At 38.0% G+C, this 12,164-nt stretch overlaps 1 protein-coding gene across 4 annotated transcripts in view; it reads right to left on the reverse strand.

Moving 5' to 3' along the window:
* The window catches only part of LOC125462895 (bromodomain and PHD finger-containing protein 3-like), an 81,229-nt gene that overhangs the window by 37,437 nt on the left and 31,628 nt on the right, over window positions 1–12,164 (reverse strand). For all 4 annotated transcript variants that reach the window (XR_007249724.2, XM_048553375.2, XM_048553376.2 and 1 more), the window contains exons 3-4: window positions 9,885–10,041; window positions 4,899–5,030 (exon numbers count right to left, since the gene is read on the reverse strand). Coding sequence is in view for 3 of the 4 variants with exons in the window: in XM_048553375.2 (XP_048409332.1) it covers window positions 4,899–5,030; window positions 9,885–10,041 (289 nt within the window). In the remaining variant the exon portion in view is untranslated. The remainder of the gene's footprint in view (window positions 1–4,898; window positions 5,031–9,884; window positions 10,042–12,164) is intronic.

Genomic DNA, 12,164 nt, shown 5'->3' on the forward strand with positions numbered 1-12,164 from the left:
TTAAATGTTTCGGGTTACATGTTTCAGGCATGATGTAAAAGACAAAGTAAGTGGGGAGTTCCTTTACTGATTAGGAAGAATACAGCTGCACTGAGGGACAATACTTTGGAGGTTCATCCAGTGAGGTCATAGGAGTAGTGTTCAGGAATAAGAAGGGTGCAAACACTTTGATGGGGTTGGACTACAGGCTCCCAACAGCCAGAGGGAGACAGCAGAACAGACATGCAAAAGCATTCTTGGGAAAATGTAAAATCAACAGGGTTGCTGTGGTGGCTGATTTTAACTTCGCCTATGTTGACGGAGACTCACTCAGTGCCAGATGCTTATACAGAAGGGAATTTGTTAGGTCTGTCTAGGAGGGTTTCTTGAAGCATTATGCAAGTAAGTCCAACTAGATTAAGGGCCATGCTAAACCTGGTATTAGATTAGATTCCCTACAGTGTGGAAATTCGCCCTTTGGCCCGACAAGTCCACAGTGCCCCTTGAAGCAACCCACCCAGACGAATCCCCCTATAACCCACACACCCCTGAACACTACGGGCAATTTAGCATGGCTAATCCACCTAGCGTGCACATCTTTTAGGCTGTGGGAGGAAACCAGAGCACCCGGAGCTGAGCCGGGTGATTGAAGTTTCAGTTGGGGAGCATTTCGAGACAGTGACCATAATTCCGTGAGTTTTCAGTTACTTAAAATATAAGAATACTCCTCGGGTGGAAGTACGAAGCTGGATGTAGAGTAACTACAAAAATATTAGGCAGAAAATGGTGAATGTAGAATGTTCGAGGGTAAATCCACATCTGTTATGTGGGTATCTTTTATGAAGAGTTGAAAGTGCTAAATACTTCTTTTAGTTTGGGTGCACAGCCTGTTTGCAACTAAACAATAAACTGCAAATTTGGGTGGAACTATTTTGTATTACAGAAGCAAGGCTTCCATTGGGAAATAGAGGTCAATCACATTGTTCATTAAAAGGTTGAGTACCATCATCCTTGTAGTTCATAAGCACCTCGACGTATTTTGCGTGGCCCTAAGGTCAGCTCTAAAGTTTTAAATACAATACTTTATAAATTATTATTTCATAAGATAAGATGCTGTAGAATAAAAACTAAGCTTCTGAAGTGGATTAAAAATTGGCCAAGCCAGGGGCAGCAAAGGCCAGTTCCAAACTGTGTGAACATTGCAAAGGCCCAGAAGAATTGAACTGGGACAGAGCAGAGTCAAGGTTTGAAACATCAAGAAATGAGCAATCCAAAAGCATAAGTGAATCTGGATGGATTGTGAAGTCATCTAATGTTTAGTAACCGAGATTTATGAGACTTATTCTGGACAAGTGGAAGGCAGAAGAATTAGAAACAAACAGAAGAGTTTTAAACTAGATGGCTGCAAGTTTAGGACATAAGAGAAAGCAGGATTCTGGAATTTTGCATATAAGTCACTAAAACCGAATGAATAGTATACTGCAGAAGAAAATAAAGTTATCTTACTTTTAATAGAGGAATGAATTCTGACTGATATGGAGCCAGCACATGAACTGGCTTTCTCCACACCTGTGCTTCTGTGAACAATTTTAATCACTGTTATCTCTGAATTTGTATAACAAGGAACATCAAAATCAAACTGTTACCTAATAGAACACAGAACAGGCCCTTCGGCCCTCTATGTTGCGCCGACCTGTGAACGAATCTAAGCCCCTCCCCCTACACTATCCCATCATCATCCATATGCTTATTCAAGGACTGTTTAAATGCCCCTAATGTGGCTGAGTTAACTACATTGGCAGGCAGGACATTACATGCCCTTACCACTCTCTGAGTAAAGAACCTGCCTCTGACATCTGTCTTAAATCTATCACCCCTCAATTTGTAGCCATGCCCCCTTGTACAAGCTGAAGTCATCATCCTCGGAAAAAGACTCTCACTGTCCACCCTACCTAATCTTCTGATCATCTTGTATGTCTCTATTAAATCCCCTCTTGTCCTCCTTCTCTCCAATGAGAACAGACCCAAGTCCCTCAGCCTTTCTTCATAGGGCCTGCGCTCCAGACCAGGCAACATCCTGGTAAATCTCCTCTGCACCTTTTCCAATGCTTCCACATCCTTCCTGTAATGGGGCAACCAGAACTGCACACAATATTCCAAATGACGCCGCACTAACGTTTTGTACAGTTGCACCATGAAAATGTTTAAATACTTACAGCAGAATATAGATAGACTGGAGAGTTGGGCAGGTAAATGGCAGGTGGAGTTCAATCCAGGCAAATGCGTGGCGATGCATTTTGGAAGATCAAATTCAAGGGTGAACAATACAGTCGGCACAACATTGTGGGCTGAAGGGCCTGTTCTGTGCTGTACTGTTCTATGTTCTAAATGGAAAAGTTGTAGGGAAAATTGATGAACAGAGAGATCTGGGTGTTCAGGTCCATTGTTCCCTGAAGGTGACAACGCAAGTCAATAGGGTGGTCAAGGAGGCATATGGCATGCTTTCCTTCATTGGACAGGGTATTGAGTACAACAGTTGGCAGGTCATGTTGCAGTTGTATAGGACTTTGGTTCGGCCACATTTGTAGTACTGTGTACAGTTCTGGTTGCCACTTTACCAAAAGGATGTGGATGCTTTGGAGAGGGTGCAGAGGAGGTTCACCAGGATGTTGCCTGGTATGGAAGGTGCTAGCTATGAAGAGAGGTTGAGTAGATTAGGATTATTTTCATTAGAAAGACGAAGATTGAGGGGGACCTGATTGAGGTCTACAAAATCATGAAGGGTATAGAAAGGGTGGATAGCAAGAAGCTTTCTCCCCCCCAGAGTGGGGGACTCAATTACTAGGGGTCATGAGTTCAAAGCGAGAGGAGGAAAGTTTAAGGGAGATATGCGTGGAAAGTTCTTTACACAGAGGGTGGTGGGTGCCTGGAACGCATTGCCAACGGAGGTGGTAGACGCAGACATGTTAGCGTCTTTAAGATATATTTGGACGGGTATATGGATGGGCAGGGAGCAAATGGACACAGACCCTTAGAAAATAGATGACAGGTTAGACAGAGCATCTCGATTGGCACAGGCTTGGAGGACCGAAGGGCCTGTTCCTGTGTTGTAATTTTCTTTGTTCTTATTTAAAGGAATAGATATTCCAACAAGTCTAGATCCAAGGTATACACATTCAAGCTTAAAAAGATAGTAGATCACACAGAATGATATTCACATTGATTACTTTGTTTCCTGGTAAAGCACAACTGCATCTGTTTCTAAATTTAGGGTGATACATAGGACCAGAAAGAAAAAGCACGTATGTGGACATCCCCGAAACTGACCATTTCCAATTCTCCTTAAAAATAGAAAAAGATGCAAAGAATTTTAAATAATGATTGAAGGAATAGTCAACTGAAAAGGATCTTTTCTCACATGTTCAAACAAACTTCAGTTTTTTTCCCCCATTCTTGTATTTATCCATCTGCAACACAGCAAACTGTGTTTTAATTGGCACCATATGAACCAGCACTCTTGATAAACCGGCAGAAATTATACACCTGAAATGCCAGACATTTACTGTATTGTCATGTTCTCCGAGTAGTCAGTTGAGTGTGTGGGTGAAAAGGCTCTCTCCTGGTAGGTTTATTTAAGGCGGAGTTATATTGCTATTTAAGCGATTTATGCTGTAAATAAAATATAACAATGATGTGACACCCCTGCTTATGTGCCTATTTCTTAGTATGCAGTTTTTTGTTTTACATTGAGTATGTGCACTTCTTGATCATTTGGAATATTTGGTCAACACTGCTGGTCTAAAAAGGTGCCAGTTAATAAAAGGTTAGCCATACTAAATTTAGAAGCCATTTTGGTGGGCAACGCTGTTATTATTTTCCAGGCAATTAATTCAAAGAAATAATTTAACGTTTCCAGTCTAGGTGACTCTTCATCCGAAGTGAAGTGGCTCTAATGAAGGTCATCTCAATTTGAAACTTGATCTCCAACAATTTTTGTTTTCAGTACAGATTCCAGCATCTGCAGTAACTTGCTCCTCTACAGAAGTAATTTGTTGCATCTAATTCTGACTAATTGGGAAGAAACACTAGACTTGTGGTACATCAGTAGCCTAGTAATTCAGAGGTTAAGGTTAATTCTGTGGGAATGTGGATGCCAATGCCATCCTAAAAACTGGGAAAGAAAATCAAGGAGTTATTTTGCAGAACGTAAGTATGAGAGAAATTGAGATCATCAATTGAATATCAGTGACGTGAAGTTATAGTAAACTTGACCTATCTATTTTCAGCAAAACCAAAACTTTACTTTGAAGAAGGGAATTAACTGAACCAAATAAAATAGTTCAACCTTAAGTCATACTAAAAGGGCCTATATTGCATTCTTAACTTGGAACCAATCTATCATTTCAAAGCTACTGTGAATTTAAAGCACACTGCCCTATTGAAGGAATACTATGTTATGTTTCACTTAGAGATGCATTCCAATTTCCCAATTATCACATATTTAAATATGGAGAGAACTGATTTTCCAATGTAGCAAGTCTTGTTCATCTTAAAATGGTTAATGAACCTTTTTGTACATTATTATATCCCACAAAATAGGAAAAGACTACAAATAGGTAGGAAAACGTAGCTGCAGTCTTCTCAGTCCACACGATTATAATAAGATGATTGCACATTTTAAAATATAAAGCAATGCTACTTAAAAATATAAATGACAGCCATATCCTAATGGGGAAGAGTTTGTGTGCCTGGCTGGAATAAAACTAGAAATAAATTCCACAATCTATACTAAAATACTTGCAAATTTTACTATATCTAGTGCACAAAGGAAACCTTTCCCCAATAGATACAACATGACTATGTGCAATCTTCAATGCATTGCTATTAATATCCCTATATCAATAATAATAATTAATTACCTCTTCCCTTTTAAGCTTCTCTCTTTTGCGAATCAATTCAACAAGCAGACGAGCCCTTTCCAAATCATGGCGCAGTTTCTGCCAGTACTTCAACTGTTCTTTTACGGCACTGTTTTTTTCATCTTGTTCCTTCTGTGAAGTGAGTTAAATATATTACCTAGAGTGTTCTTTGCAAAATCACTGACTGATGGTTAACTATCTAAAATGCATCAGTGAGATAATAAAATAAGCCATAGCTAACGTGGGTAAAAGTCATTCACAATTAAATTTACATGACAACATTGCAAAGACTGCAAAATATGTCAGCTTCTGAAGAACATATAAAAACATCAGTACCAAGTTAAATTTCAGAAGCGAGCATTTTAAAACTGGCCATTTACAATGACAATGAATTAACTAGGGACACCATTCTTGTATTTACAAACACATAAATTAGGAGAAGTGGGCCATTTGACCCTTCAAGCTTGCTCTGCCATTTAATAAGATTGTGGTTGATCTGATTATAGCCTCAACACATTCTAATTTCTCCATGTTAATGCTTGACTTCCCTGTAAGCTAAGAATCTGCCCACCTCTTATGATCCCAGCTGATGCTACTACTGGTCAAGCCAGATTCCAGACTTAAATCTGACCACGTAGGTCAATTTTTTAAAAAAATCAACATGGCGGTTTTTCACTGAAATATAAGTACACAATACTACAGATTTGGTTTCAACAATAAAACATAAGTTTATTAAACAAAATTTAAAATGGAAAATATCAAAATATTTACACAAAACACAATGTGAAAGATTTTGAAACATGCAGGACAAAATGCTTTCTATCCTAATCCCATCACTTTACAGTATTCAGATGTCAGAATTCCATTTTCTCTTACAACTACTTCTCAGCTTCAAATAACCCCTCCAAGGTTCTAAGCAAACAAATTAGATCTGGAATTGTCAAACTAAAATACTTATACTGAAGTAACCTATTTCCTAGCTATTTTGAAATAAGCAATTTCTTTAAGAGGCACAATTCTTTAACTCCAGCCACATCATCTGCAAACTGAACCAAGTGTATTTTTAAATAAAAACCAAAAGAACTTTGTTTTTCCAACAACTTTTGAAGAAAAACAAAGCTTTCTAATCTGTGTTTGCCAAAGGCAAAACGCACTTCTTAATTCTTCTAAACCAGAAGTAAGCAAATTGCTTTAAATTTTGTTCACTTTCTCAAAACTCTAATACTATAAACATATTCCCGTTATCTCCCCAACAGTGCCCCAGATCAGATGCTCTCTGACACACCTTGGAAGGAAATAACAGCTCCAGAAATACTGATCAATTTAGTATTAAACCCCTATATACACACAGATTAAAACTCACATGCCACTAGTACGAAATCTAAGCTCTAAAATAAATTATATTAATACATATAAGTCATACTGTGTTAGAAATATTTTATGTCTCTGCCTTCCCTGCCTTTCTGGGCAGAATTCCAAAACTGAAACTTTTGGAAGAAAAAGAAATTCTCCCCACCTCCATTCTAAACGCACAACACTAAGTGCAAATGAATAATAGAGCAAAAACAATACTCGACATAATATATGTTGCCACTGATTTCTCTAATAAAGTTGTTTCCAGGGCTTAAAGCTTGAGCAGCAACTTCATTATCACAAGCATAAACAAATTTCTGCAATAAGGTTTTGCTCAGAGACTTCATTATGCATTGATTGAAAAGTGTCAGTGCTAAAACTGATCTGAAGAAAGTCAGTGATTTGGTAATTCTTCAAATTAGTGTGTATCTGGGATTTCAGACCAGTATCAGTAAAGCCCTGTAGCAGCAATTTAGCCAAGCAAATTGCACATTATGATAAGACTCCATATTTTTAACAGAAAACCAACAAACCAGGCAGCATCATAGGCTATGTCGGAGAAGACAATTCTCATCCTAAGATTTACCTCTAAGTCATGTTTCACTGAAGTTGGTAAAGGTTTTTACAACAAAAATGCAGAACAATGAGCAAAATGGATTGTCGATTTTACAGCATAGTAAAGATCTCTACAAAAGCATATCAAACAGTTCCAAAGTCAATGTTCTGATTGGGACAGTAATTATTCAATAATGTCTGTAACAAAACCCCATTAATTAGTTTTACTAAAACTCCACGAGGGATTCCTTAACTTTTTGTGACCAACTATTGCAGGTAGACATGCTTAAATGTGGTTGGTATTCACCATGTAATGGGTTGTTGAGAACAGCCCATGATGCTGGTTATAGGATTGTCAATTGTTATGATCCAGTAAATGATGCAAGGTGTAGTCTTGATCCCCAATTTACTGAATAGAACATGCAATGTAAGAATCAGAAGGTCAGAGCAAGATAATTTCAGTTGCCAAACATTGCAACCAATTACTATTTTCTTGGACTGTGGGTTGCTCCAAACTGTATGAAGGCTATTAAAACCACCAATGTTGAAATAGGGTAAGAAAGATGTGGGAGCAAGTTGTCTAGGTTTTATGTGGTGGTTTATAAATGTTTTCAATCTTATTACAAATGATTTATGTAAGATGATGCATTGTGGTGGCCAAACCTTGTGCAGTATCAATTACATAACATAACATAACAAGCAAAGCAAACAGTTTTTGTTTGCATTGTGGGTTTCTTCAAACAAAATCCTGTTTCATGAGACTGATGATTGAATGTTTCACCACAGGAACACTCAATGGTCTGGAGGCCACCTATTTGCTCAGAAGAGTATTCACTGTCAAATAGCTAACAGCATCTGAAGAATTTCTGATTAAGTTTGCCAGTTGCACCATTATATTTGCTAGCAATATTAATGACCCAAAAGGGGACAAGAACACTGACATGCTGTACAGATGTATCACTACAAACTTTCTATCAGGTTTACGCTGAATACGTTAAAAAAATTAAACGTAAAGTAGATATTAAACTGTTACAACAAAATAAATCACAGATTATCACATTATTAATACTTTAACAGGACAATAATTTACTCATTTATGATATTTCTACTTTTGCACTCTCCATTTGTTTCCGATGTTGCTATTCATGCTGTTGAGTTCAGTTTAAACAATACCACGTATGCCCAAATAGATGGTGCTGCTAACAGGGCCCCTTCTAGGGCCAGCTCCTGCTAACGCCTTTGTAGGTTAAAATCACACCTTTGACAACTTACCTTCTAACTCTTCTATTCTTCTAATGTGTAGTTGGCTCTTTTGTGATATTTGAATCTGTAGCTGCAAAAAATTTCTTTACCCAGTTTAGTAAAGTGCATCCTTCATTCAAAATTTACCATTTAAACAAAGCACTCAAACAAGTTCCTTTGCCTCTACATACTGACTGAGAAAACTGTCAACAGGTTCTCTATGACTACAGCTTGACAGCCTACGTTCAATTTATGGGTCAATAGAAAGGTTGGGATTCCTACAAATCCAAATGCTACAAGATCAATCTTATTGGCAACTTAGTGAATACACAGGATTTCCCCTATTTACGAATGTCCGACTTACAAATACCTGTAGTTACGAACTCAATCCAATACAGGGGTGTAATTTTAAAGACCCAACATAAGAATATTTCCATCACTTAGGAACGGCTGCTTTACATTGTCCCGCGTTATGTTCCATACTTATAAATCAACTTGCAAATAGACTCCAGAATGGAACCCATTCGCAACCCATTTGTTGCCCTAGCCACATGCTAACTACACAAGCTTGACACTGCTATAGGGTGCTTTAAAACTATCCTGCATGATAATGGTGACGTTGACCAAATCATCACTCGCTGTATATTAAGAAAACCCATGAACAGGCCAATGCCCATTACTGTTGGCCTTAAGCAGTGTAAGGTATACCTCGGGTTACACCAGAAGGGGAAGGTGTTGTAAATGTTTGAGCAACAGGCACAGGCTTGGTGGGCCAAAGGGCCTGTTCCTGTGTTGTAATATTCTTTATAACAGGTAAAGCTAGCTGTCTCTCACTGCTACTTAGCAGTAAACTCACATTTGTTTTTCCTCTACTCACAGGATGCTACTGTAAAGCCAAAAAGATGTTCTGCTTATCACACAAATGAGTTTTAGGGCCACTGTGATGCCAAGTATGCAGACCAAACATCCCAATGACAGACAAACAATATCAAATAACATGCCCAGTTGACTATTTGCAGTGGGTATGATGCCAATCGTGCTCAACCAGCCTGTGCTTGCAAGGCTCATTAATATATGCCCATAAATTAGATAGGATTCTGCTACGAGATGTCGTGAATTAAAAAACACCGTCTTTAAAGTTACAAAGTTAAAGTTAAAAATACAATTTGTGATTATCAGTAAGGCTTGCAATGTGATTCGTGTATTTATACATGCTGTTAACTAAATATATTAATATACAGAATCCTGTTTTATGTAGGCAAAAGTAATTTGGACACAAATTGCACCTTTTTTCATAAAAAAAGGTCATGATAATTGCCAATCTCTGCTGCTTTCCCACGGCAGCATCTTGATCAATCAGAATTTGAGAACTAAGATGAACAATTAACTATTCTTGTTGTACCTCCAAGACAATGATAATCCAACAAATTAGCACTCTGCTCTCATGCTACACAAACTGGAGTACCTTTACTCAAATCTGTTTTTGCAACCTGGTCTAATGAAAAGCTTAGACACTTTGTCTCGTTTTAGCGACGTTGTGCACCTGACTGTCACAATGGAAACCAGGATAAGAACAGCTATGAAAGAACAAAGTGAAAGGCAGAACCATGCTTCAAGAATGGAAGGAAATTGGAAGTGGCAAAAAAATTGTGGCTGAGCCAGAATAATCTTAGCATACTGGTAGATATTTTTCCCCCTCGGCCAAAACAGATTATCCAATCATAATCTCATTGCTGTCTATGCAAATTCACGATGTCCCAAACATTATTTATCTGCATCACCAAAAAAACTCAAACAAAAGGTTAAAATTAGTAACTCCATTATAGAAACTTTTACCTGTTCTGCATTTTTTTGAGTCTGCAGATGAGAGTGCAAGCGCCGCAGCAGAGGAACACCATTCCGTGACTGTCGTTTTAACATCCAATAATTATGCAACCTTTGCATGAACTGGGTCTTCCTCTGAATTGATAACCGACTGCAGATTTTATTCAACCTAAAAAGAAAGCAAGAATTTTCAGCTGTATCATTTTGTTTTTTTAAAAAAAATTATTCCATAATTACAAACTAACTTGTTTTAAGCATGGTGAGAAATATCCAATTGTGTCTAGATATATTCAATTTATTTTTAAAAAGGGAACTCTGAAGTTGTAGTAGCATTTGAACACTAAAATTTAAGTTTTGTTTTTGTTCAAATACATCAGCCATGTGGTTTTCTACTTTTCAGCTTAACCAACAAGTGAAATAATGAACTTTTCTTTATTCATTCATGGGACATGGGTGTCACTGTTAGACCAGTATTTATTATTCATCCCTAGTTGCCCAGGTGGCAGTTATGAGTCAACCACATTGCTGTGGATCTGGGAGTCACATGAAGGCCAAACCAGGTGACAATAGCAGTTTCCTGCCCTAAAGGACATTCGTGAACCAGATAGATTTTTTTTGACATTTGAATCAGCTTTTGTTTCCAAATCTCACATCTGTTATGGTGGAACTCAAAGCTGGGTCCCGAAAATACGACCTGGGTCTCTGGTTTAATAGTTCAATGATAACACCACTAGGCCATCACCTCCCCTTCAGGAATGATTAACTTAAATATAATGATTAAAATTAAATTTTAATTTCACAGATGATTAAAATGGTCCTTAACAATACCATGTCAAAGGGGAAATAAAATTAATACAAATAAAACTTTAAAGCTTACACCTCAATGAAAGATTGTTGCAAATAGGAGTGATAATGTAAACACTAAAGGAAAATGATTAATATTAACAACATTCTCTGCAATTCATACAGAGTAAACTCAACAATAAAAATAGATGAAGTTACGGGTTCAGAATAGTCTTCTACACTATGCATAACACATTGCAAGAGAGTTTACGGTTCATATGATCCTAAGAACCCGCAGTATATTTCAATTATTTGAACACCAGCTATTTATTTTATGCGAAAGTGAAGCGGTATAATCAAAAGATGCCTGTGTATCAACTTGGAGAAGCTGCAAACAAAAAACAATAGTTAGCTAGGGAAGAGTTAGATTATTATTTTCTTTACGTATAACTATAACGGAGGCGAACGGTGCAATGGATAATTCATCAGACTACCTGTCAGAAATTTGTAGGTTTGACTTCTACCTCACTCAACCTCAATTCACTGCTTTCCAAAGTGGCATGGTGTCTCAGTGGTTAGCAGTGCTGCCTCACAGCACCAGGGACCAAGGTTTGATTCTAGCCTCAAGTGACTGTCTATGTGGAGCTTGCACACTCTCTGTCTGCACGGGTTTCTGCCTGATGCTCCTGTTCTCTCCCACTGTTCTAAAGATGTTCAGGTTAGGTGGTTTGGCCATGGGCTAAGTTGCCCCAGAGTATGCAGGGATGTGTATGCTAGGTGAATAGCCATGTGAAAGTCAAAATAATGGGGGCAGGGCAGGAGGGTGGATGTGGGTAGGATTCTCTTCGCTGGATCACCGCAGACTCAATGTGCTCTTTCCGCATTGTAGGGATTCTATGATTACACTGTAGCTTTGAATAGTTATACGTTCATCAGATACTGTTGATTACTGCAAGGCTGTTAAAGTGTAATGCATTCCACTTGAATATTATCCATAATCAGGAAGCAACTTATAAAAATTATCAGCTAATCGTCACATATTTCAGTGTAATTTCTTGGTGCCACACCATCTACAAAATCTTGGATAGGGGCCTGTCTACTTTTTCTAACTTCCTTCCTGATACTCTTTTAATCAACGTGAGCCCAGGCATCCTGGCTCAGAGATAGGGGCACGACAACTGTGCCTCACCAGGCTCCTATTAACTTCCTTCTATGTTTTAGCCCAAAGTGCAGAATAACTATTAGTTTCATAATATCAGCATTAGGTTAGATGATGTAAGAGGAAACAAAATCTTCTACTGCAATGGACAGTACTTCATCATGGTCAGTATCAAAATCTAATAAAAATGTTAATAATCCGAAAACAGCCTTGATTATCGGTCTTGACAAGCAGGTACACTGAAGTGGACAAAGGCAAAATACAGCAGATGGTGAAAATCTGAAATAAGAACAAAAAAAATCCTTGAAACACTTTGTAGGTCTGGCACAACGTACAGCAAGAAACAAAAT

Source organism: Stegostoma tigrinum, chromosome 21 (genome assembly GCF_030684315.1).
Source record: "Stegostoma tigrinum isolate sSteTig4 chromosome 21, sSteTig4.hap1, whole genome shotgun sequence".
Taxonomy (NCBI): Eukaryota; Metazoa; Chordata; class Chondrichthyes; order Orectolobiformes; family Stegostomatidae; genus Stegostoma; species Stegostoma tigrinum.